Below are 27590 nucleotides of genomic sequence, written 5' to 3' on the forward strand. Positions count from 1 at the left end.
CATTATGTACCTAGAAAATCCATAATCTTCAGAATCTCTATAATTAAATTAATATAGTTGATAGAAGTAAACAGATTAAAAATTCATATTATAAAAAGCACAGCTCTTGTTCATGTTTCAGCTTTTTGTGATATCAAGGTGGTACTGATTGGAGAAACAACTGGTTAGCTGTTTCCCAAAAGGCTTCTTAGGATGAATACTTCAAACAACTGCCAATCATTCAGTACAGATAGGAAACCAGCTTTTACCCATCCACCAAGGGCAAATCCATTTATCCTAGGTTATACATGGTAATTACCTGTAATAGACATACATATAATTTAGGGGTTGGTTACCAGTTTGTTAATTTACAAAGAAGAACTGGCACAGGGATCTGAATGTTACATGGTAGGGCCAGCAGACTTTTTTCCAGTAACCTACATGGGAAGCTGAATAAACAATAGGTTGTTTAGTGGGTATGAAGTCAGAAATAGGGGAATTAGAAGAATCAGATGTGATATTCTAAGGCCGAAGCTCTCACTTCCCATGGATAATGCTTGGATGGGATAAATACTCCTATAGAAAGCTGGACAAAGAATCATAACACAATTCAGATAGGAGAAACCCTAACAAGTAAATATACATACGAAATATTTCATCCTCACAGCAATCATCTGAATTACCATTTTACCTACAAAAACAGTTTTTAAAAGATTTTTCTTTCAAAAACACACCCAGCAGCTTCTACAGTATAAGGTGCTTCTATTGAGGAAACCATATGTTTGGAACAGCTTTTCATTATTGCTTATTAGTTCCTTCATGGATGGGAACAGGGTGGGGTAAGGACCCTATTGTTAAGGATGCCTGAAGTCACAGGATGAAGAAAGATAAGTGATATAGGAGCCAGGATGTTTTAGGCCTGCTCATCCTGTTTACTGAGGTAAGGCTTGGAATTGTGCCTGCAAATGCTGGTGATTGCATCTCCCTGTGCTTTGCACCCAGTAAGTGAGACACCCCAGAAGGTATTGGAGGAGTGTGTGGAATAGGATGGCATTGGCCTCTGCCTTAAGTCAACAGAGCCAACATACTCCTTATCCTCAGTGCTTTGTGAAAATGCTGGAAAGAAACTGAAACTTCTACTCTGAAGGGATGGCCTTCCTTCTAAAGGAGGTGCAGCTCAGATAGGGAATAGGTAGGACTGTGGAAGAGGTGTCTTTAGCTCACCATGGGTGGCACAGTGTTTTCCAGAGTGTAGTGTACAAGATGGCCCAGGGAAAATAATTTTCATGTTAATAAATGTGAATGGATCTTACTTATTACAAAAATAAATAACTCGTACATCAAATGCATGATTTTCCTGGATGTTATGCTGCCGAAGACAAGGCTAATGTAGTATTAGCCTCTCTGAGTCAATCTAAAGAACAGTATCAAGTAAACAGTACAGGTGATGGACAGATATGAAAACAGTCATGAAAATGATATATGAAATGACTAAAGTTTGGGGAAACACTGATTATTGAAAAGATTATGGGCTTTAGAATCAGATAAATCTGGGGTAGATACAACTGTATCACTCACTGGCTTTTGGGATGAAATAGCAGATTATGTGATCTCTCTGAGCCTAATTTCCTCATCCAAAAAAGGGGGCTAAATGAGGAAAACATAAGGCCTTCCAAATTTGATGAGAAAATTAAATGTGATTATCTGACGTACCTAGCACAATAGATATTAGTATGTTTATTTTGTTCTTCACTTGTAAAATAAAGATATTTGAATCAGAGTATTACCTGAAAACAATCTTGAGATCATAGAAGGCCTCAGTGTTGTTTTGTTTGTTGTGGTAGTGCTAGCTTTTTAGTAGTTGTGGAAAATAGGCATAAAGATTGTTTTACTTTGAGGATAATGTCAGGGGTGGTGGTGGATAAAGTCTAGAGGATCTTAAATTGTAGTATGAAGCCTGCTTTCACATGAGAGGGTTTATGTCAGGGCAGCCCCTAGTTCAGGGGTTGGCAGACTATTTTTGCAGTGGGCTGTGGGCCATATTGCCAACCCCTGCTCTACTTTTATGGGTAATTATGCAGAGACATGGGAACATAGGAGCTTTCTTCCCTGTAGCCAACAGTGTTGATGACATGCCCTTGTTTGCTTATGTGTATTGTGATGTTATGATGGGTAAATGCCTCCAATCCAAACCAGATTAGGGTATTAGTTTCCTTGGGTCTTTACAAAGGAATTAATCTTGACAGGAAAATAAAGAAAAATAGGCTTTCCTGCAAAAGAGAGTCTAGGTATCCTTCGATGACGAAATTGGATGACTGATCTGATTTCCCTAAGATTTTCCCAAACCCATGGTCTAATATAGAGGCAAACAATAGCCTGCGTGCTGCCTGTTTTTGTACAACCAATGAGCTACCTGCAAGTTAAGAAGAGTTTTTATAATTTTAAATGTTTTTTTTTTTAAAAACTACATTCTGAGTATTTTGTGATATACATGAATGTTACATGAGATTCAACTTTCAGTTTTCTTAAAGAATGTTTTATTGAAAGACAGCCACACCCATTCATTTGGTGTTGTCTGTGGCGTAATTGCAACAGACTTAAACAGCCCATAAAGTCTAAAATACAGGTACCTGCCAATTTTCAAAAGTTTGCTTTATGCCACTGCACTTTTATGACATACCTACATTAGTACCTCTTTTTGCTAACCAAAAGAAATCCAAAGAGGATTTTTGCTTTAATGGAAAAAGGTAATTGCTTTTTCACTTTATGCTGTTTCAGCTTATGAAAGGTTTCATAATCGGGGGAAACCTGTAATTACTATTTGGCCATTTACCAAAAAGGTTTGCCAACTTCAGGTGTTACTCATAATTTTTTTCTTAACTGGAAGAGGATAACTTGTATTATATTTCTCCTCCATGATTATACTTTCCCTGGGGGGTGGGAGTGTTGGAGGATGGAAAATTTACTTATAACTGACTGTGGCATTACAACTTCTGTGCTTTGAGAGAGCTAGAAGGGCAGAGGGTAGGCGAACAAATTTCTTAAGGACATACTTGACATCTGGAATAGTCAAGAAGAGGAAAGGTTAAAACCTTAGACGTTCCAGATAGGATGCTGACATATAGCAGCTAAGTATGATCCACCTGAAAGATCCTGGGGACAAGGCTAGAAGCTGTTAGACTTAGAGCAGAATTTACCTAAATCTACTATAAAGGTAATTTGCTTTATCTTTGGAGAAATGAGATAAAAGAGGAAAGAATGATGTGTTTCCTAATTCTTCACATCCTCTGTTTGAACATGCGCCCCGCTCTCCCACTGTAGTCTAGGTATTCCATGTAATATGATCTAAATATGCAGAGTGGTACCTTAATCCAAGAAAACTTTGGAGCCACTTGCAGTAACTTTTATTACATTGTCCCAGATAAAGTTCTAATTCTCAAAAAGCAGAATTGGTTTAAGTTGTTGCAGGTCCTTCTGGGAATGAGGTATGGGATATAAATAAAGTCAAAGTGTACTGCACTCTAAAATATTTCACTAGTTAAAACATTGAGATGAATTCTTCCCCTTTAAGTATTTTATGTATTTCTAAAACATAGAAGATATGCAGTTATGACTGGAAATAGCTATAATATTGTACCTGCAGAGTTTAATATCTCAGTAGTGTAATTTATAATTATAACCTATTCTGATTTCTTTTCAAATATTAGGTGTCCTAGTTGCCTATGAAGGCTTGCCACTTCATCTTGCACTGTTCCCCAAACTTTGGACTGAGCTATGCCAGACTCAGGTAAAGAAAATGAGTTTTAGATGACCTGGTCTTTCATCTCTTCCGACCACATGGTCGGTAATTTTAGGAACACTGGGTTGAAAACTGGCTGGAAATTGGGGATGTTTTCGAGTCTTGGTAGGTAAAATACTATTAATGGAATTAAAACTATTAAGCAATTGGCATCGAGTTGCCCTTTGAAGTTTTTTATATCTGTAATATTTGTATCACAAAGGGTATTTCAGACAAGCTGTTTATAGTAAAGTTTCTCATTTAAAGGCCAATATAAACAGTTGTGGTAAAAGTCTGAAACAGGGAGATATTAGGGCAAGAAGGCATAAGCCACTTCTTGCGCTCCCTCGCCTCCCCCATCTATTTCTTCTCCCCTCCACCATTCCAAAAGCTCTAGCAGAAACCATTTCAGCATTCTATCCTTTACCTCTCGCTTATCTGTTACCTCAGAGCAGTTTTTTAAGTCTGATGCGCTTATTTTCATATCAGCAACCTCATTGAGAACAGAAAACACTGTACCTTTCCTACCTTAAGTCCAAGAGCCAACCCCTTAAAATAAAGTGGGCACCTAAATAATGCTTGTTAAATTGGGGAGGGAGAATGGTGGGGAGAGGGGAAGAAATCAGATTGATCCTAAGGTTTGGCTCATTCCTTGGATCAGGCATAAGGAATCCCCACTCTCTTCAGGCCCTGAAAAAAACTAATGGTTTCTTGCCTGAGTGCATCTCCCCATTCCCAGAAGATGAGTTGATTAATTCCTTTGGCATAAACCTTTACCCACATTTAGCATCTGGAATACTTTTGAGTCTGGTCCAGTCTCCTGCCCAGGCAGTTGTGCTCTGGATATTCTCCTAATGGATGTGTGTCACGTGATACTGTAATAGTTGCTTCTCTGCCTCCTTGTCCCAAACCATGAAATCCTCTGAGTCATCTCTATTCCTAAAGAAATTTCATTTTGTTTTCTATACTAGGAATCTTTGATAGGCTAGTATACTTTAATCATACGGTTTAGTACTTAGTAAACATTCAGAAAACAACTTGCTGGTTGACTTTTGAGCTGAGTGGTTTATTCAGTAATTTGCAACAAATCTCTTGCTCCCCCCTCCCCCCCCCCCAGCCCCTTGGCCACTTGCTGCTCTCTTTTCATTCTTCTTGCTTTTTTGGTTGCTTTTTTTGGTTTCTGTACTCTGCCACTGCCTATTGCTTCCCTATTGCTTTATCTGCTTCTGCACTGTACTACTCTCTTGACTTTTTTTCCCACAGAATTCATCACCCCCAAAACTTCCCTTAAAGTCAAACCATCTAAGGCTTCCAATGCCCCTACCAGCCCTATAGAAGCATCTGTGCTGTGCGAGAAATACAGGCAGCAGGCAGAGACTATGACCAGTAGAATAAGGCAGGTTTTCCTGACACCAAGGATCTGAAGACCTGGGTGTTGGTCCTACTTGACTCCTAATTTCTTGGGTGACCTTGAGCAGTTTACTTACCACAGTGCTTACTCTAATAAAATTATATGTATATAGATGTACATATTATCTAAACTTTGTCCTATTTTTAAAAATAGTCCATTTTTCTTCCATATAAATGATTATTAAAACACATATAAATAATCTAGGGAATATATTTACTCAAAGACATACTACTTGTGTTTAAGAGCCATGACCATTTGAAAACAGGAAAACCAAATTTTAGTACAATTTCCATATTTTGGGACCCACTAATTCTCTGTGTGAGATTATTACGAAAAGAGGTTTGCTGTTTACCTTGTGATATTTATGGGGCGGAAGGGTATTTACCAAATTACTATTGTTAATGAGATTATATAGTGAAAGTTTTAACTCAATTTAGGGAGTAAATCTAATTCTTAAAATTTGTCTTTTCTCTGTGGGTCATTTGGTTATCTATTAATTTTCCCCAAAAACATCATCCTATTTGTTAGTCTTATTTGTCCAGTCCTTATTAACTCTTAATGCTAGATAATAAAGCTGCATTTCTTATAAAACATATTTGTTCAGTTTTGCCATTCAGACTTTTTACAAGTCTCTTCTTCTGTCACCCATTTAAGTCCAAGTTAGTAATATTTTAATTTATGGGGAGGACAGTTGCTGTGACTGAAAATTTAGTAGACTGAAGTAAAAGTGGCTTTTCTGGGAATTCCCTGGTGATCCAGTGGTTAGGACTCTGTACTTTCACTGCTGAGGGCCCAGGTCGGGGAACTAAAGAGCCCGCAAACTGCAGCCAAAAAAAAAAAGTGGCTTTTCCAGTAGGATGTTAAATGACTTCGGATGAATATCATGAGCAGTGTATTTAAGATTTGCAGTTATTTCAGTGCTCAACCAATCAGTGCTTCTTTTCCCCACTTCAGTCGGCTATGTCAAAAAACTGCATCAAGCTTTTGTGTGAAGATCCCGTTTTTGCAGAATATATAAAATGTATCCTAATGGATGAAAGAACTTTCCTGAACAACAACATTGTCTACACATTCATGACACACTTTCTTCTAAAGGTATGTCACAAGTTGGAAACTCAGCGTGTTACTTCCAGTTAGTTAGTGATTGTGCTTTCATTGTATTGGTCTTTTGGAGATTTTTCTTAATCATCTTTTTCAGGTTCAAGGTCAGGTGTTTTCTGAAGCAAACTGTGCCAATTTGATCAGCACCCTTATTACAAACTTGATAAATCAGTATCAGAATCTGCAGTCTGATTTCACCAACAGAGTTGAAATTTCCAAAGCAAGTGCTGCTTTAAATGGGGTAAGAACTATGCAAGGGAATAGTCATGTACTTCAGAACTTTCCTTAAATCAACTCTAAATTTGGCCTTCGTATGATCTTACTATATACATAACTTTATTATTCAAACTCTGGAAGTCACATATGATGAAAAAACTAACCAAATAAAAATGTGTTCACTCTGCCTTTTATGTATGTAGCACACACTTTGTTACCTTAGAAGACATGAGCTAATGTCATTAAATGCTAAGGGCAGTGACCACTAAGGGGAGACATTCCCTTTACTTTCTCACATTTTTTGAAATGTTACCTGTGATGTTTCTGTTAGTGCCTGCGACTCATAAGTGACTGAAAGTCAGATTAGTAATCTGAATATAAAGCCAGTTAAAACTAGGGAATCGGTTGCCTTCTATAGACTCCCACGAAAGCCATGTCATAGAATAATGAAACACCCTGGAAACATGTGCTTGCACACGTCCAGCAGCAGCCTCCCAAGTAACAAAATGCTTAGATGCCAGAACGGATTACAGAGCTAAGTGAGGAAGACCTTATGACATCCACCAGAAACCAAGTAAAACTGATTCCTAGATTAATGAGGCCTAAATTGCTCATGGATCATTCAGGGTTTGCTTTTAAAATTCCTGTGTAATTTTTTTCCCCCCTTTTCCATTTTCAGAAAACACTATTTGGGTCTTCAGTCGGACTTAATCAGTGGTGTGGTGCATAAAATAATGGTACTAGTGACCTAGAACCAATGAAATATAAATAGTAGTATCATAACACTGGCTTTCTAGTTTTAACATTCTTCTAAAAATACCAGAGGAACCAGGATGGATTCCTGGAAAAGTAAACATGTGCATTTAAACTTTAGTTAACGGTTGTAATGCTGGCTTTGGAATTTGAAGTGTTCCTATCTGGATTTCTGTAGGACTTGCGGGCACTTGCTTTGCTCCTGTCGGTACACACTCCCAAACAATTAAACCCAGCTCTAATTCCTACTCTGCAAGAGCTTTTAAGCAAATGCAGGACTTGTCTGCAGCAGAGAAACTCACTCCAAGAGCAAGAAGCCAAAGAAAGAAAAACTAAAGGTTAGCTTTATGGACTAATAAAATATTGACTTTAGGGTGGGAGAAGGGAAGAATACTGACGTTACAATAGCTGTGTGAGCCTCCTGAATATAAATGCTAAAAAACAGAATTTCCACAACCACCCCCAGTATGATCTTAATGACTCCTTTCAGAGAATTTGTTTTGATGTTCCTTTTCACAGATGATGAAGGGGCAACTCCTGTTAAAAGAAGGCGCGTTAGCAGTGACGAGGAGCACACTGTAGACAGCTGCATCAGTGACATGAAAACGGAGACCAGGGAGGTCCTGACCCCAACTAGCACTTCAGACAATGAGACAAGAGACTCCTCAATTATCGACCCAGGAACTGAGCAAGATCTTCCTTCCCCTGAAAATAGTTCTGTTAAAGAATACCGAATGGAAGTTCCATCTTCGTTTTCAGAAGACACGTCAAATATCAGGTCACAGCATGCGGAAGAACAGTCCAACAATGTTAGATTTGAAGACTGTAAAGAATTTAAAGACCTCCACTGTTCCAAGGATTCTACCCTTGCTGAGGAAGAATCCGAGTTCCCTTCGACTTCTCTCTCTGCAGTTCTGTCTGACTTAGCTGACTTGAGAAGCTGTGATGGTCAAGCTTTGCCCTCCCAGGACCCTGAGGCTGCTTTATCACTCAGTTGTGGCCATTCCAGAGGACTCTTTAGTCACATGCAGCAGCACGACATTTTAGATACCCTGTGTAGGACCATTGAATCTACAATCCATGTGGTCACGAGGATATCTGGCAAAGGAAACCAAGCTGCTTCTTGACATTAGATGTAGCATGTCTACTTTTAAGGTCACCCCTCACCCCCAATGCTGTTTGTATAAGTTTTGCTTATTTCTGTTTTTGTGCTTCAGTTTGTCCAGTGCTCTCTGCTTGAATGGCAAGATAGATTTATAGGCTTAATTCTTGGTCAGGCAGAACTTCAGATGAAAAAATTTGCATCTTCAGTATACTTTCTAAAGGGCAATCAGATAATGAATATGTTTTATGTAATTAAGAGTTCACTGTAGTGGCTTTCATTTAATATGGCTGTCTGGGAGGAACAGGGTTCCCTGGCCCTGTACAATGTAATTTAAACTTAACAGCATTTTTACTGTGTATAATATGGTGTCCTCTGTGCCAGTTTTGTACCTTATAATAGAGGCAGATTGCCTCCGATCGCTGTGGTTCTTATTATCAAAATTAAGTTTACTTGTATACGGAACAACCACAAGAAATTTGATTCTGTAAAGAATCCTCTTTAGCTGTGGCCTGGCAGTATATAAATGGTGCTTTATTTAACAGAATACCTGTGGAGGAAATAAAGCACACTTGATGTAAAAATAATTGTTTTATTTTTATTGACATGACTGATTGCTATTCTGTGCACTTAATTAAACTGATTGTGATGACTTTTTATTTGTTTACATACCTTGCTTCAAGTCTTCTCAGATGAAAGTAATGAGAAAACTGAATGGGGGAACATACTTACTTACTTACTTATCCATTATATTCTATTTCATTAGAAGTATAGTGGCAGTCCAAAAAGTACCTTTTTCCATAGACTTTTCAATCCTCACCACCCTGAAGTGCATAACTGCTGCAGGGAGAAGCATAACAACAATACAGCCAGCTCGCCCTCACTTCAGCATGCTTCTGAATGCAACATGCCACTGTTTCACGACCTAAGAGCTACACACCTTAAAAACCCTGAAGTAAAATAAAGGAATAGTATTAACATGCCATTTATTTTTTGTCTTCCTCAACTAAAATTACAGCTAACAGCAAGCTTGCTAGGACAAGCTTTAGCTTGGGACACGTCAACTATCTGTACTCAGGGACTCAGTGTATTCCCAGAGGAGCACCTATGGGAGGTAAAATACTTAATTTCACATTGCTTGCTTTTAACTCAGTGCAGAGTCTAGTCATCATAGTAAAGATTCAAACAATGCTTTCAATTCTAAGTTCATGGATTTCATCCAATATAAATTAAGAGTATTTGTTTTCTTCTTTTTTTAAAGGAATGATAGGGAAGAGGTAAACGTTACACTTTTTCCACTTACAAAAAGTAATGCCCTTATAAAATCTTCTAACTAACTGACTCAACCATTTAGGGTGATCAGCTGCAGTAAACCTTGTATTTCTTCAAAATGCTGCTTCTGCCAACAGAATTTCATGTTCTCTTCTTCACAGACAGGAACTCCTTTACAGTCCAATTGTAATTCCGTCTGCCCTAGAGTAGGCACAAAATTCAGTGCAACTATTGCATAGTGTTCTGGAAGACAAAAAGGAAAGCTTCATTACTGCATTATGAAAAGAAAAATGTATCCATACAGTATCACTAATTTGATTTTCATAGTAGGGGGAAAAAAAACGAGCGTTTTTGGACTTAAAACAAAAGGTGCTAATAACATACCTTCTGGCCAGTTCCTACATCTCCATTTCATGACGATCTTTTTATTTGTTAACTGAAAACAAAGGGGAAATTCCACTGAAAACATCTTTTAAAACTTCATACAATACTACAACAAACACCAAATCCTTTCATGAAAGCCCCTATGTACGAGAAGTAATCAATGAACAATGTACACTCCCATCTTCCAGTTTATATGCCAGCACCATTGAGAATTCATTGTCCCTAGTGCCAAAGTGTAACGGCAGTAACATCAAGGACAGAAGCGTTACAACCAATGCAGAGCTGATGTCAACGGCAAGGCAACTGACATTTGGCAACACACACCCTAGTGGCAGAAACCTGAAACTTCTAGACCAAGAGTTGGGAGGAATTATACTTGTGTCTTCTAAAATCATAAACATTGCACAATTACTGTGAAACTAAAGCTTCAGCTTTTAGTATATATAACATTTTTTATTTTCCCTGTAGCCAACTTTATAAAGGGGTCAAGTTTCTGTGAACTCAGATAAAAACCAAAGCACATTAAAAAAAAGAATGAATAAAAGCAATATTAACAGAAGTCAGTCCCAGCTTAACTTTCCTTTAACCTATAAGATTACTTACCAATTCTACATATTCACCAGTGATGTTCCCATCAAACATTTGGAATTTCCTTCCCTTTTCAGCTTCTAATACAGCAGGAGATTTAGAAAATTTTTGCACCAACTAACCAAGCAAAACATTAACAATAGACATGTTATTCCAGCATATGCTATCATGTTTTTAACCTAAGTGTAAAGTACTAATATAACAGTTACTGTGGTTTGTGTTTGTTTAATTGTGAATACATAGCTTTTAATTATAGCTTTCTCTTTCTCTCCCTCTCTTTCAGAGGAAGAACGCTCAGTAAATTGCTCCAAACACCTCAATGCTGATAAATTCCCCCCAAATGCCCATCTTTTCCCCCCCTCAAATCTTTAGGATAACTTCCCCGTCTCAAGCTATCCTAAAGATTTCTAGATCTCTTCAATCAGAAAAACACGGCCATGCAGGAAACCAAGAACCAGCTTCAGTTCTTAGTGGTGTAGTAGGTGTATTTTCTCCCAATGTCAGCATTTCAGATCCTAGCTTGAGATGTGACTTACATCTTTCACAGTGAAGATTCTGTACAGCTGCTCGATAGCTGTGTCAAACAGTTCCGTCATGTGCAGTGTCACAGTGGGAATCCTTACACCCAATGCCACTGGAGAGGAGGCCTGAATCTCAAAAGAAAAGGTTCCAAAGCATAATTATTAGCATGACAAGAGATTCAAAAAATTCAGTCTTCCAGTCTTAGTAAAACACCAAAATGTCCCGCACACTATCCCTTCCACTAAAAGCCTTTTTAGCACCACCAATCCTACCTAGTCTTTATTTTGGAAACAGTTCAGTGCTCCTTAGCTCTGTTCCACTCCCAGGCTATGGCTTCACAGCCCAAATCCTACTTGGACATGTAAATATGACCCAGGGAGCATAAAGATAAGCAGGTGAAAGATAACAGCACTTAAGGGCAAAGGGCGTCAATTCCCCATCACCAGATTCCAAGAACAGGATCTAAAACCTCCCAATCCTCCAAAAGTCTGGAGAGAAGGTTCTTCCGTTGTGGTATGTGACCTCAAAGTCACCTGCTGTTATTTGTTGCCTACCGAAACAACACTGCCTTCACAACAGTCTTGAACTAAATTCAATATTTATCCCACAAAAAGGATCCCTTCCATCAAGGATGAAAGTCTCATTTCATCATTTCCCCCAAAACGGCAAGGGATGCAAGGGTGGATTAACTGGCCCTCCTCAATATCCTTCATAGTTCTCCATCATCACAAGGCTGTCTAGAGCTTTGAAGCCTTCTCATTAAGCACTTCCTTCCTCCCCCTCCCTCCACATCTGCCACCAGAGATCATACCTGCAAGGTAGTCTCACTCAGTTTCCTTTTAACTGTCAATTCCTGGGTTGCCATAGCTTTGGTTGGTAAAATCATTCCCATTGTAAATTCTACAAAGAAAACATATGAGAAATGGTTTTAATAAAGAACTTTTTCCTTTTCAGCACAAATAGTAAGGCAGAAAACTGAAAACAGTATATAAGAATATAAAGGAACTGATAATTTGTAAAAAGAATTCCTATAGCGTTTTGAGAATTTCAAGACCATTCTGTATTTTTTACATATAAAACTAATCATTAACCCGAGTTCCACGGCAACAATTGCCTTTTATCCTTTTCTTTTTATCAAATGCCTCACTTTTATCTAGTTCTTGATAAAATAGCATAATTTCCAAATGTTGTTTTCCAAAAAGCTCCATTTCATACACCTAACTACTAATAGCTTTATGGCCTTCACTTACTGTCAAAGCCAGACACTTGGCTTATTGCTTCACCATCACCTCACAAAGCTTGGCCTCACAGTATTCAAGCCTGTGGGCCAGCAGCGTGTGTGATCTCGTAGGAAAAGTGTAAACCCCAAACCCATCTATGTCAATGCCTAGATACTCAGCAGAGTCCAAGGATGAGATGCAGACATACAAGCCCTGCTGGCTATTTTACCTGGCAGGTAACTTCTCTAATTTAGGGAAGAAGACAATAACCTCAATTCCACACAGTGAAGGGATTAAATAAGTCTCAACTACACCTGTAATACCTGCAGTCACTTTCATTCACTCATTCAACAAAAATTAAGCACCTACTACATGCCAGTCATTGTGCTAGATGCTGGAGATATAGCAGTGAACAAGACAGGCTCCTTCCATGCCTTCATGGAGCTTACAGTCTAGCAGAGAAGACAGACATTAAACAAATAATTATAAAAACAACTGACAAAATAATTATAATTCCAGAAAACTACCAACAATTCTGTAGGCAAAATGGTTCACGCTGTGTAAAATACTGATAATCACTAATTATGGTCTAACCCATGACTAGCTCTCAACCTCCAGACTACAATTTATCCTGCAGCATACAGAATTGTTTCTAGAGCTTTGGAAATCAGCCTAACTTGGGAATCCAGACCACAGTGCAGAGCATTATTTGGGTAAATGGAAAAGGGACCCTCTAGTTCACAAGGGATGCCTTCTTTACCCGTCTTAAGAGCCTTCAGGTAATCTCCAAGGGCTTCCCTGACCTTGGCGGTGCCTGCAGTTTTCATAAGATCCTTCAGTATATTCCCATCTCCTTTCTTTTTACTCACGTTCACCTACAAATCAGAAAAATACAAACCTAAGAAAAATCTGGTTTGACGTAATCTTACAATACTGGGACATATGGATGAGGGATCTGTGATGGTGAGGAAAGGGAAAGAAGTGGATGTAAGAGACGTGACAGGTTTTCTTCATATAGTTTGAGAAGATGTAAGGGGTTTTTAATCAAGGGTCCATTGACCTGGTTGGTGGCCAAATCTTGAACGGACTTCGTAGAATGTGAACCCCCCAATTTGCATACGTTTTATGTATATATATATTATATTGATGATGTAGTCCATGGCTTTCACAGGGTCTAGAAATGCGCTGTCTAGTATGGTAGCCGCTTAGCCACATGTGGCTACTGAGCACTTGTAATGCGGCTGGTATGATTTGAGATGTGCTGTAAGTGTAAAATAATATACACCAGACTTTGAAGACTTAGTACCAAAAAAGAATGTAAAATAATCTCATTAATAACTTTGATACTAATTACATGTTAAAATGATATTTTTATATTTTGGGTAAAATAAAAAATATTAAAACTAATTTCATCTGTTTCTTTTAAATTTTTTAACATGGCTGCTAGAAAATTTTAAGTTCCTTATGTGGCTTTCATTATATTTCTATTGAACAGCGCTCATCTAGAACCCCAAAGCCAGTGTAATTAGGAAAACCAAGTTCCCAACATCCTGGTCTTGGGCTACATTTTTTTGTCAGGGAGGAGAGTTGGGAAAGGGAGAGGAGGAGGGAGAGGAAAGAAAAGAGGGAAGGATGGAAGGAATGGACAGGGGGAGACAGGGGGAGACAGGGAGAGGGAAGCATCAAAATGCTGCTCTGGGGATGCCTCTGTAGTAGTCTCAGAACGAAGAGGTGTTGGTTTGAAATATCTAGTGTCCCTGTGATTCGGTTGAGTTGGGCCTGCTCCCAGGCCCCAGTTCTAATCTGAAGAGTTTGTTCTGTAATACTATTGTACCACAGGCTGAATCTAAAAGACCAGTTTAATATGCTGCTGAAACACTTCTCAGCTGATGGATCTGAATACAGCAAAGTGAAATCACAGCCCGAGGGCAGCAACCACACGTCTGAAGGTATGTCGTATGTCGGAGACAGCCCCACTTTTACGGCCTTTTATAACCTTTAAGAAAGGCAACTCATAGTGGCTCAGTGTAACTTAGTTTTTATATCTTGAAGGCCTTCACACTGAATCCGTTCACAAATCAAAAAAGACCCTGTATCAAACTATCTTCATTTGGAAAATATAGCTGCTGTACAAATGGTCTCGCCCCAAAACCAAGCTTTTGGCGGAAAGAGGGCACTAACTGTAAACCAAGCATGGGAGTTACATAGGCTCTATCTCCCAAGACAACCAGAAGAGCCAGTCAAAAGCAACACACACTAATTTACTAAAAAACGTGGTATAACCAAGAGAGATCACAGCGAAAAGCTGAGAATTTTCACTATTGAAGGGAAGGAGCAACGATACAGAGGAGAAGCAGCAAGATCCCATTCACCAAGCTGTGCAAAATACCTGAGCACCTTCCAGTATGTACACTGTCACGTGTATCTGAAAGGTGAATTAACCCAGTGTCACAGATGAGGAGGCCACGGAGGGTGCAGTCACCTGCCTGGGCCCGACTCCTGGTCCACGGGGGTCTAGGGCTTCCCCAGCGTGCTCTTCCTCCTGCACCACTCTCCCACCCCACGCTGCCCCCAGGGTACAGCTATCCTCCTCGGCAAACGAGCCCTCACTGCTCACCAAAACTACCGCACAAGCACCACACAGTCCGATTAACAGTTTTTCAAATGCCCAACATGTCTAACAGAAACTTGATTTAAAAAAAAAAAAGAATAGAAAGAAACTCCATCAGATACCTCACCTCAGTGTCATCTACTTCATTTTCTTCAGACAGGTTGGGTATTTCAATCAACCCCTTGTGCTTCACACCAGATTCTTTAATTATACCTAAAATGAGCAAAATACGTTCCTCAATTACAAAGTAACAGCCAGTTTACATAAACCTGCCCTGCCTAACTGAACAGCTCACCCTCCTCACAGGGCACTGCCACCGTGGGGACGAGGCAGGGCCAAGCCTTCCCCACCACACACGCGCCCAAACCGACCCTGCTCCCCTGGCCCACATCACAGGTAAGCACCCTAGGAAGGCGGGGGTAAGAACCTGGCAAGTAAAGTGCACACACGATCAGGGGCCACGTGGAAGCACGGGACTGGAGTAAACGGCTCTGTTAACCAATGTTTCTTCTTTCATCCCCCAATATTCTTCACCAAGTCAAAGCAGGAGAAAGGGCTGTCTTGAAGAGGAGTCACAAAAGGGACAGGAAGGCAAAAAGGGACACTGAGTTCTGATCACAGAAAGAGTGGGGGAGGGAGGTGTGGCCTGGGGAAGTTTGTGTGGACTCTATGCAGCTGATTTCTTTCAAGACCAGAGTGTTGACTTCAATGACGACATCAAGGTGGTGACATAGGTTATTCCCGACTTCAGTCCCCCTCACAAAAAGACCAACTAGCTGCTATCCATGGACAAGACACCACTGTGAAAATCCCAAAACCCAGAGGTGAGGCTGCACGCTCTCCTGGACCAGAGGCAGAAAAGGACTGCATTGGAAGGGTATGAGGAGTGGTTTAACACTCTGACCAAACTGCCCCTGCGCCAGGCCAACACAGAACCACGCTGAGAGGGCCCCACTGCAGTTTTTCCAGCAGGAAAAGAGGGCAGAAGGTGGACATGCAGGTCCCCCGGCACTGTTGGATGCTTCCTGGGAGGGCCGCTGGGGTCTCAACTCATGGAGACCACTGGGAATCAGACAGGGATGGAGAAGGGGGGCAGGGCTTTCAGCAACCAGTGCTCAAATCTGGATGGGCCATGTTCCTGCTTGCAGCAGTGCATGAGCAGAGCTCAGCTGGCAATTCTGCCTGATTTGGGTCCCCAGGCAACAGGCCAAAGCCAGCTGTGGAGCCCATTCTACCGCCCTACAAATTCATAGCTCCACTCAACTGCTGAGTGTCGCTTCCCATCCTGCCCATCCAGGAAGCCCGACCAGAGAACGTGGGCAGCCTCGGAACCCAGCCTACAGCCCCGCCCAATTGCTTAACACAGCTTGTGGCCTTGTCCAGATGTAGAGCCCAGCAGAGACCCCACCCCACGGAGAACAGCCTCTAGCCTCCCCAACTGCGGGATACAGCTGGAAGCCCCTCCTGACCAGAGAGCACAGCCTGCAACCTTGTTCAACAGCTGAGCATACTCAGCACCCTATGGATGGTGAAGCCAGGCCTGCAGACCTGCCCAACTTCAAGGCACAATCTGTGTCCCCAGCTGGTTACAGAACACAGCCTGAGGCAAGGTCCTACCATGAAACCCTGCCTGCAGCCCTGCCTGAACACAGAGTCCAGCCAGCAGCACCACCTGGTCAGGGAGCGTAGCCTGAGACCCCACTCAACCAGCAGCAATGGCAGAGCCCAGTCCATAACCCTGCCCAATCATAGAGTCCAACCAGTGGCACCACCCTGCCAGGGAACACAGCCAGGGTTCCACAGACTCTGCCTAACCAAGGGTAACTGCAGAGCCCAGCTAATGGCCCCACGTAACCATGGAGCACAGCCAGCAACCCTGCCCAGTCAGGGAGCTCACTCAGCAGCCCTGCTTAAACATGGAGCCCCGTCGACTCACCCAACCACAAAGCCCAGCTACTGGTAATCCCCTACCCTGACCTCAGAGCACACTCAACTGGAGACCCTGACAGCAAGCCCTGCCTGCCCATGGACACTACTAGTTGACACATCCAATAACCCAAGTTGAATGGTGAAGGTTTTTCCCTGCCAAAGCAAACCTGTAAAACATGGAAGAAGAGACCACTTACATATACACACAGATACCAGTGCAAGGAATCAAGGCTCGAGAAAAATCAGGTAAACATGACACCACCAAAAGAACCAAATAAAGCTCTAACAACTCACCCAAAGAAATGTACATACATGGAGATGTATGAACTATATGATCAGGAATTCAAAATAAACCTCTTAAAGAATTTAGTGAACTATAAGAACACACAGACAACTAAATGAAATTAGGAAAATAATGCATGAACAAAATAAGCTCAAAAAAGAAACAGAAATCATTAAAAAAAACAAAGCCAGCAAAATTCCTGGAGCTAAAGAATACAATGACTGTACTGAAGAATTCAATAGAGAGCTTCAACAGCTAACCTGACCTAGTAGAAGAAAACAGTTAGTAAACTAGAAGATGGGTTATTTGAAATTGTCCAGTCAGAGAAACAAAAAAGAAAAAAGAATGAAAAAGAGTGAAGAAACAATATGGATCTCATGTGATACCATCAAATGAAATAACACATGCATTATGGAAGTCCCACAAGGAGAAGAGAAAGAAAGGGACAGAAAGTCTATTTAAAACAATAATGGTTGAAAACTTCCCAAACCTGAGAAGAGAAATGGACATCCAGATTCATAAGGCCCAAAGGACTCCCAAATAGGTTGAACTCAAAAAAGGCTGCACCAAGACACATTACAGTTAAATTGTCAAAAATCAAAAACAAAAAGAATTTTGAAAGCAGCAAGAGAAAAGTGACTCTTCACATAAAAGGGAGCTTCATAAGGCTACAGGTGGATTTCTCAACAGAAACTTGACAGGCCAGCAGTGGGATGATATACTCAAAATACTGAAAGAAACAATAAGTCATCCAAGAATACTATACCCAGCAAAGCTGTCCTTCAGAAGTAAAAGAGAGATAGAGACTTTCCCAAACAAACAAAACCTGAGGGGGCTTAATGTCACTAAACCTGCCTTATAAGAAATGCTAAAGGACATTCTTCAAGCTGAAATAAAAGGATGCTAGTTAGCATCATAAAAACATATGAATGTGTAAAACTCACTGGTAATGGTAAATATACAAAGTCAGATGATCTAATATTGCAGTGGTGGTGTGTAATTCTCTTACAACTCTACATTGAAAGTTAAAAAACAAATGAATTTAAAATAACCATAACTATGAGAATTTGTTATTGGATACACAATGTAAAAATATGTAAATTGTAACATCAATAACCTAAAATGTGAGGGGGGGAAGAAGTATAAATTTCTGTATGCTATCAAATTTATCAGTTTAAATAGGGTGTTATAAATATATTTTATATACACCTCAGGTTAACCACAAAGGAAAAACCTCAAAAGGTTATGATAAAGGAGTCAAAGCATACCAGCACAAAAAGGCAGCAAATGACTAAAGAGCTGGCAAGAGAGGAAGCAAAGAACATAAGATATACAAAACAGTTAGGAAAGAATTAATGAAATGGCAATAGTAAGTCCTTACCTATCAATAGTTACTTTAAATATAAATGGATTAAATTCTCCAATCAAAAGGCACAGAATGGTTGACTGGATGAAAAAAAAACAAGACCCAACAACATGCTGCCTACAAGAGACTCACTTTAGCTTTAAGGATACACATAAACTGAGAGCAGAGGGATGGAAACAGATACTTCAAGGAAATATTAACCAAAAGAAAGCAGAAGTAGCTATACTTATATTAGACAAATAAGACTTTAAGCTAAAAATGATCAAAACAAACAAAGAAAGTCATTATATAATGCTAAAGGTGTCAATTCATCAAGATATAATAATTGTAAATATTTATGCACCTAATACTGCAGCACCTAAATATACAAAGCAATTACTAACAAAACTTATAAGGAGAAATAAACAGCAATCCAATAATAGTTGGGGACTTTAATGCCCTACTCTCAACAATGGATATATCATCCAGACAGAAAGCCAATAGGGAAATATCAGCTCTGAACAACACTATACATGAAATAGACCTAACAAACATATACTGCTCTCCACCAAAGAGCAACAGAATATGCATTTTTCTCAAGCACCCACAGAACATTTTCTAGGATAAATCATAAATTAGGCCACAAAACAAGCCTCAACAAATTCAAAAAGATGGAAATTATAATAAGTATCTTTTCCAACCACAAATGTTATGAAACTAGAAATCAGTAACAGAAGGACAGCTGGAAAGTTCACAAATACATGGAAATTAAAATACTCTTGAACAACTAATGGCTCAAAGAAATCAAAGGGAAAATTTAAAAACATCTTGGTACAAATAAAAATGTAAACACAAACACTTATGAGATGCAGCAAAACCAGTTCTAAGAGGGAAGTTTGTAGCTATAAACTCATACAACAACAACAAAAAAGAAATATCTCATATAAAGAGCCTGATATTACACATCAAGGAACTAGAAAAAGAACAAACTAAGCCCAAAGTTAGCAGAAGAAAAGAAATAACGAGCAATCTACAGATTCAATGCAATGCCTGTTAAAATTCCATGGCATTTTTCACAGAAATAGAACAAACAATCCTAAAATTTGTATGCAACGACAAAAGACCCCAAACAGCCTAAGCAATCTTGAAAAAGAACAAAGCTGAAGGCATCATACTTCCTGATTTCAAACTATATTATAAAGATATAGTAATCAAAAGAGTATGGTATTGGCATAAAAAACAGGTACACAGATCAATGGAAGAGAATAGAGAGCCCAAAAATAAACCCATGCATATGTGGTCAATTAAGCTTTGACAAAGGAGTCAAGAATATACAGTGAGGAAAGGACAGTCTCTTCAATAAATGATGTTGAGAAAACTGGCAGCCACAAGCAAAACAGTGATACTGGACCACTATCTTACACCATACACAAAAAATTAACTCAAAGTGAACTAAAGACTTGAACCTAAGACCTGAAACCACAAAAGCCCTAGAAGAATACATAGGTGATAAGCTCCTTGACAATGGTCTTGGCAGTGATTTTTAGATTTAACACCAAAAGCAAATATAAACAAGCGGGACTAGTCAAACTAAAAAGCTTCTGCAAAGAAAACCCAACAAAATGAAAAGGCAACCCACTGAATGAGAAAAAATATTTGTAAATTATGTATATGATAAGGGGTTAATATCCAAAATATATAAGGAACTTATAAAACTCAATAACAAAAAACAATCTGGTTAGAAAATAGGCAGAAAATCTGAAGAGACATTTTTCCAAAGAAGACATACAAATGGCCAACAGGTACATGAAATGGTGCTCAACATCACAGAATTATACATCAAAAGCACAATGCGATATCACCTCACACCTGTTATAGTGTCTTTTATTAACAACTTATTGACCAGAGATGTATTAATATGTCTTTTGTTACCTGAACGTTATTGACCGGAGACATATCAATACATTTTTAGAGAGTGATACAATTAACATCACCTTGCAAAGTTGTTAGAGCTTAAAATTGATCGAGGGTTCATTAATTAACTTATGATTGTCATTATCATTCACATTTTTCTCTGTTAGGTTTTTGTTCCAACCTTGTGTATATTATAAATGCAAGTTTATTAACTGTAAATTTTCAAAAATGACACGTGAAATTTTGAGTGAAGAATTTTTTGGTCAATTTTATGCAGATACTTTCTCTGATTGTCTGAGCAACATATATACTAGTGTCTCAGAAGATGATAATTCTTCAGAATATAGTTGATTCAGACGATGTGAATATCAGACCAACAAAAAGACAAAAAACCTTAGTGATTGATTGATACAGAAAGTGAAAATGAAACTCATGGTGCTGGAGAATGCTCCTTTGCTTCTACAGAAGAGTGGATTGAAGACATTTCATGAAAATTAGAAGACTTTACAGGTGTGTCAGGTGTAACTACTGAATGTAATAACCCGCAAAGTGTTAGTGACATAACAGAATTAATTTTTTTTTTTTTTGGCAATAACTTTTTCAAGTTGGTTGCTTCTCAAACAAACTTGTATCACCAACAGAATGAAAAATCATATGAAGAGTATGGGAAGGCTTTAAAATGGACTGATGTAACCAATAGTGACACGAAGAAGTTTCTTGGATTAATAATTTTGATGGGACAAATAAGAAAGTCACACTGGAAAGAATATTGGTTGACTGATCCCTTACTTGAAACACCTGTCTTTCCAAAGATTCTGATGAGAATAAGGTTCAAACAAATAATGACGGCTCTTCACTTTAATGATAACTCAGAAATTCCACTTCCTACAGACAGAATTTCAAAAGTTAAACCTCTTTTGGATTATTTTCTACTGAAATTTCAATCGATCTATATACAAACAAGAGCTATCACTTGATGAGGCAACAATAAAGTGGAGAGGGCAACTCAGATTCAAAACCTATAATCCCAGAGAACTTACAAAATATGGAATTTTGGTCAGGATGGTTAGCGAAAGTGAAACTGGATATATATGCTACCTTGAGATTTACACAGGTGAAGGAAAGAAACTGCAAGAAACAATATTATCAGTCCTACAACCTTATCTTGGTTCACAGCACCATATGTACCAAGACAATTATTACAACAGTGTGTCCACATCTGAAATACTGTTGAAAAATAAAACCAGAGTGTTTGTGGGACTATAAGAGAGAATTGTGGTCTACCAAACCAATTAAAGGAGAAATCTAAAAATCTACAGGGAGAGAAATGACATTCTTATGGAAGGGAGAAGTGATTCTTCTTATATGGAAAGACAAGAGGCTAGTCCGCATGGTGACAACTATTCATGATGCCTCCATAACATCTACAGGAAAAGAAGACAGGAGGACTGGCCATCAGATAACTAAGCCCACTTGTATATTAGAGTATAATAAATATATGAGGGACTTCCCCAGTGGTACAGTGGGTAAGACTCCGTGTTCCCAGTGCAGGGGGCCCGGGTTCGATCCCTGGTCAGGGAACTAGATTCCACATGCATGCTGCAACTAAGAGTTCCTATGCCACAACTAAGGAGCCCTGGAGCTGCAACTAAGGAAGCTGCCTGCCGCAACTGAGCCCACGTGCCACAACTAAGGAGCTGGCAAGCCGCAACTAAGGAGCCTGCAAGCCGCAACTAAGGAGCCCACCTGCTGCAACTAAAACCTGGTGCAACCAAATAAATAAATATTTTTAAAAAATAGAATCACATCAAAAACAAAACAAAACACAACAAAAATATATGAAAGGAGTTGATCGATTGATCAATATCTGGCAAACTTCAATATCCTCCAGAAAACTCGAAAATGGTATAAAAAAGTGGGTTTCTGTTTGAGTAATTACAGTTTATTCTATGCGTTTAAAGTTTATTGTAGCCTTAATGCACATAATAAAATGACTTAACAAGCAATTTTTGTTAGCAGTAGCTAGAGAATGGGTAACTGACCAGTCTGGTGAATGCAGTGGTAGTCCCGCACCTGGTGCTTCTTGTGGCATTTCTAAAAGAGCCCCTCCACAAAGATTCACCTTGTTGACTATCAGGTAAAATAAAAGAACATATTCTATATGAAATAATACCCACAGGACTAATAAAAAATGCCACCACAAAGTGTAGAATCTGCTCTTCCAGGAGAAAGCACAGTGAAAAGTATATTTGTAATAGATGTTCTTTCCCCTGCACAGAGGTGCCTGCTTTACTGCCTATCACACTCTAACGAAATAATAGAATGCTTTAGTAAGACATGTACTAAGTTTCAAATAAATACATTAAGTGAAAAAAAGTTGTTGATATTTACTCAAACGCAGGTGTTTCAATATTCACTTACATAACAAATTGCCAGCCACAGGCGTTAGTTTCTGCAAAAATCCCCCAGTCAGTAATGTGTTACAAAGGGAAGAAATAATGAGCGTTGGCAAGGATGTGGAGAAAAAGAAACCCTTGTGCACTGCTGGTAGGAATGTAAATTGGTGCAACCACTATGGAAAACAGTATGAAGGTTCCTCCAAAAATCAAAAATAGAACTACCATATGATCCAGCAATTCCAGTTCTGGGTATATATCCAAAGGAAACAATAACACTAATTTGAAAAGATATATGCATCCACATGTTCACTGCAGAATTATTTACAATAGCTAAGACATGGAAGCAACCTAAGTGTCCATCAGTGGATGAACAGATAAAGAAAATGTAGTACATAAAAACAATGGAATATTATTTAGCTATAAAAAAGAAAAAAAACTCCTGCCAATTGTAGCCACCTGGATGGAACTTGAGGGCATTATGCTAAATAAAATAAGTCAGAAAGACAAATACTATTCGATCTCACTTATATGTGGAATCTAAAAGAAAAAAATAAAACAAAAAACCAAAGTCGGTGGGCTTCCCTGGTGGCGCAGTGGTTGAGAGTCTGCTTGCCGATGCAGGGGACACGGGTTCAAGCCCTGGTCTGGGAAGATCCCACATGCCGCAGAGCAGCTGGGCCCATGAGCCACAGTTACTGAGCCTGCGCGTCTTGAGCCTGTGGTCCGCAACAAGTGAGGCCGCAGTGGTGAGAGGCCCGCGCACCGCGATGAAGAGTGGCCCCCGCTTGCCACAACTAGAGAAAGCCCTCACACAGAAACGAGGACCCAACACAGCCATAAATAAATAAATAAAATAAATTTAAAAAAACAAAACAAAACAAAAACCAAAGTCAGACTTCCCTGGTGGCGCAGTGGTTAAGAATCCGCCTGTAAATGCAGGGGACACAGGTTTGAGCCCTGGTCCTGGAAGATCCCACATGCTGCAGAACAACTAAGCACATGCACCACAACTACTGAGCCTGCACTCTGGAGCCCGCGAGCCACAACTACTGAGCCCACACACCACTACTACTGAAGCCTGCGCACCTAGAGCCAGTGCTCCACAACAAAGAGAAGCCACTGCAATGAGAAGCCCGTGCACCACAACGAAGAGTAGCCCCCACTCACCACAACTAGAGAAAGCCCACGTGCAGCAACGAAAGACCCAATGCAGCCAAAAATTAATTAATTTAAAAAAAAGAAGGTGCACGGATACAGCAATTAAAAAAAAAAAAAAATCCAAAGTCACAGATACAGAAAACAGATTAGTGGTGGCCAGAGACAGGGGCTGGTGGAATGGGTAAAATGGGTGAAAGTGGTCAAAAGTACAAATTTCCAGTTATAAAAAATAAGTCATGGGGATGTAATACACAGTATGGTAACTATAATAATACTATATTGTATATTTGAAAGAAAGTAAACCTTAAAAATTCTCATCACAAGAAAAAAGAAAATCTTAAAACTGTATGGTGATGAATGTTAACTAGACTTATTGTGGTCACCATTTCTCGATGTGTACAAATATACAATCATTATAATGTAATATGAATATAATGTTATATGTCTATTATATCTCAATTTAAAAAAGGGATAAAGATTAGAGCAAAAATAAATGAAACATGGGACTTCCCTGGTGGTGCAGTGGTTAAGAATCTGCCTGCCAATGCAGGCGACACAGGTTCAATCCCTGGTCTGGGAAGATCCCACATGCTGTGGAACAACTAAGCCCATTTGCCACAAATATGGAGCCTGTGCTGTAGAGCCCGTAATCCACAACTACTGAGCCCACGTGCCACAACTCCTGAAACCCACACACCTAGAGCCCATGCCCCACAACAAGAGAAGCCACCGCAATGAGAAGCCTGTGCACCACAACGAAGAGTAGCCCCCGCTCACTGCAACTAGAGAAAGCCCGTGCGCAGCAATGAAGACCTAATGCAGCCAAAAAAATAAATAAATAAAATAAAATAAACGAAACAGAGAATAGGAAAACAATAGAAAAGATTAATAAAACAAAGAGCTGGTTCTCTGAAAAGATAAACAATATTGACAAAACTTTAGCTAGACTAACCAAGGGAAAAAAAGAGGACCCAAATAAATAAAATTAAAAATGAAAGAGGAGACATTACAACTGATACCACACAAATACAAAGGATAATAAGCAACTACTGTTAATAATTTTATGCTATAAAACTGAACAACCTAAAAGAAATGGATAAATTCCTAGAAACATATCACCTACCAAGCCTGAATCATTAAGGACTAGAAAGTCTGAACAGACCAATTATGATTAAGGAAACTGAATCAGTAATCAAAAAAACCTCCCAACAAAGAAAAGACCAGAATCAGATGATTTCACTGGGGAATTCTACCAAACATTTCAAGAATTAACATCAATCCTTTTCAAACTCTTCCCAAAAACTGAAGAGAGGGAACATTCCCAGACTCATTTTTAAGAGGCCAGCGTTACCAGTATACCAAAGCCAGTTAAGAACACTACAAGAAAAAAATTACACAGTTACTCAGCCGTCCAGTGGTTAAGACTCTGCGCTTCCATTGCAGGAGGCCCAGGTTTGATCCCTGGTTGGGGAACTAAGATCCGCATATCACACAGTGTGGCCAAAAAAACAAAAAGAAAAGAAAAAGAAAAAATTACAGACAAATATACCTGATGAATATACATGCAAAAATTCTCAACAAAATACTGGCAAATTGAATTCAACAGCACATTAAAAGGATCAAATACTATGATCAAGTGGGATTAATCCCTGGGATGCACGGACGGTTTAATACCCAAGTCAAATGTGATGCATCACATTAATACAAGGAAAAATAAAGATAATATGATCATCTCAATTCATGCAGAAAAAGCATTTGAGAAAATTCAACATCCACTGATAATAAAAACTCCCAACAAAGTGGGTATAATAGAAACATATCTCAACATAATAAAGGCAATATATAGGACAACCCCACAGCTGACATCGTACTCAACAGTGAAATGTTGGAAGCTTTTCCTCTAATAACAGGAACAAGATAAGGGTACCCACTCTCACCACTCCCATTCAACACAGTATTGGAAGTCCTAGCCAGAGCAATCAAGCAAGAAAAAGAAATAAAAGGCATCCAAATTGGAAAGGAAAAGGTAAAATTACCTCTATTTGCATAGCACATGATCATATATACAAAAATATCCAAGAGACTGTTAGAACTAATAAATAAATTCAGTAAAGTTTCAGGACAGAAAATCAACATACAAAAATCAGTTGCTTTTCAATACACTAACAATGAACTATCTGAAAAAGAAATAAAGAAAATATCCCATTTACAATAACAGCAAAAACGGTATATACTTAGGAATAAATTTGACCTAGGAGGTAAAAGATCTGTAGATGGGAAACTATAAGACACTGATGAAAGATATCCCATGTTCATGTCTTGGAAGAATTAATATTGTTAAAATGTCCATACTACTTGGGAGATTGGGATTGACATATATACACTAATATGTATAAAATAGATAACTAGTAAGAACCCGCTGCATAAAATAAATAAATAAATAAATAAATAATTTTTTAAAAATGTCCATACTACACAAAGGCACCTATACATTCAATGCAATCCCTACCAAGATTCCAGTGGCATTTTTTTACAGAAGTAGAAAAAACAATCCCAAAATTCACATGGAACCACAAAACACTCTGATAGCCAAAGCAATCCCAAGAAACAAGAACAAAGCTGGAGGCACCACAATTCCTGATTTCAAACTTTACTACAAAGCAAGAGTGATCAAAACAGTATGGTACTGGCATAAACAAAAGACATGTACCAATGGAACAGAATCAAGAGCCCAGAAATAAACCCATGCATATATGGTCAACTAATATATGACAAGGGAAACAAAAATACTCCATGGGTAAAAGATACTACCTTCAATAAATGGTGCCGGGAAAACTGGATATTCACATGCAAAAGAATGAAAATGAATCTTACACTATACACAAAATATACACTATACACAAAAATTAACTTGAAATGGATTAAAAACTTAAATGTAAGACCTGAATCCATAAAACTCCTTGAGAAAAAAACAGGGAAAAAGCTCCTTGATGTTGGTCTAGGGACTACTCAAACAAAAAAGCTTCTGCACAGCAAAAGAAACAATCAACAAAATGAAAAGGCAACCTACAGAATAGGAGAAAATATTTGTAAACCATATCTGATGAGTTAATATCCAAAATATGTAAGGAATCATACAACTCAATAGCAAAAAAAAAAAAAAAATACCATTAAAAAGATGGGCAAAGGAACTGAATAGACATTTATGCAAAGAAAATATTCAAATGCCCAACAGGTACCTGAAAAGGTGTCCAACATCACTAATCATCAGGGAAATGTAAATCAAAACCATAAAGAGATAACACTGCACCCCTGTTAGAATGGCTACTGTCAAAAAGAGATAACAACTGCTGGTGAGGATGTGGAGAAAAGGGAACCCTCATGCACTATTGGTGGGAATGTAAACTGGTGCAGCCACTATGGAAAACTGTATAGAGGTTCCTCAAAAAATTAAAAATAGAATTACCACATGATGTAACAATTCCACTTCTGGATATATAGCCAAAGGAAAAATCACTATCTCAAAGACATATCTGCACCCCGATATTCAATACAGCATTATTTATGGTAGCCAAGACATGGAAACAACCTAAGCGTCCATCGATGGATGAATGAATAAAGAGAA

General features: G+C 38.9%; 2 protein-coding genes across 17 annotated transcripts in view; one reads left to right on the forward strand and one right to left on the reverse strand.

The window, feature by feature from the left end:
• Positions 1-8997, forward strand: part of USP34 (ubiquitin specific peptidase 34) — a 236543-nt gene extending 227546 nt beyond the window's left edge. For 10 of the 11 annotated variants that reach the window (XM_082357914.1, XM_082357916.1, XM_082357917.1 and 7 more), the window contains 5 exons: positions 3687-3766; positions 6123-6263; positions 6367-6510; positions 7417-7576; positions 7758-8997. In XM_082357914.1, the coding sequence (XP_082214040.1) occupies positions 3687-3766; positions 6123-6263; positions 6367-6510; positions 7417-7576; positions 7758-8365 (1133 nt within the window). In that variant the 3' untranslated portion in view covers positions 8366-8997. The remainder of the gene's footprint in view (positions 1-3686; positions 3767-6122; positions 6264-6366; positions 6511-7416; positions 7577-7757) is intronic. The other variant, XM_082357915.1, reaches the window with a different exon arrangement.
• A 145-nt stretch (positions 8998-9142) lies between these two features.
• LOC309612413 (activator of 90 kDa heat shock protein ATPase homolog 2) overlaps positions 9143-27590 on the reverse strand; it is a 39733-nt gene continuing 21285 nt past the window's right edge. For 2 of the 6 annotated variants that reach the window (XM_082358300.1, XM_082358302.1), the window contains exons 3-9: positions 15065-15150; positions 13087-13201; positions 11918-12006; positions 11121-11231; positions 10600-10701; positions 9997-10048; positions 9143-9855 (exon numbers count right to left, since the gene is read on the reverse strand). In XM_082358300.1, coding sequence (XP_082214426.1) covers positions 9683-9855; positions 9997-10048; positions 10600-10701; positions 11121-11231; positions 11918-12006; positions 13087-13201; positions 15065-15150 — 728 coding nt within the window. In that variant the 3' untranslated portion in view covers positions 9143-9682. Of the gene's footprint in view, positions 9856-9996; positions 10049-10599; positions 10702-11120; positions 11238-11917; positions 12007-13086; positions 13202-15064; positions 15151-27590 lie in introns of all 6 variants that reach the window. The other 4 variants (XM_082358298.1, XM_082358301.1, XM_082358299.1 and 1 more) reach the window with 3 other exon arrangements.

Source organism: Balaenoptera borealis, assembly GCF_965194805.1.
Source record: "Balaenoptera borealis genome assembly, chromosome: 15".
In the NCBI taxonomy this organism is placed as follows: domain Eukaryota; kingdom Metazoa; phylum Chordata; class Mammalia; order Artiodactyla; family Balaenopteridae; genus Balaenoptera; species Balaenoptera borealis.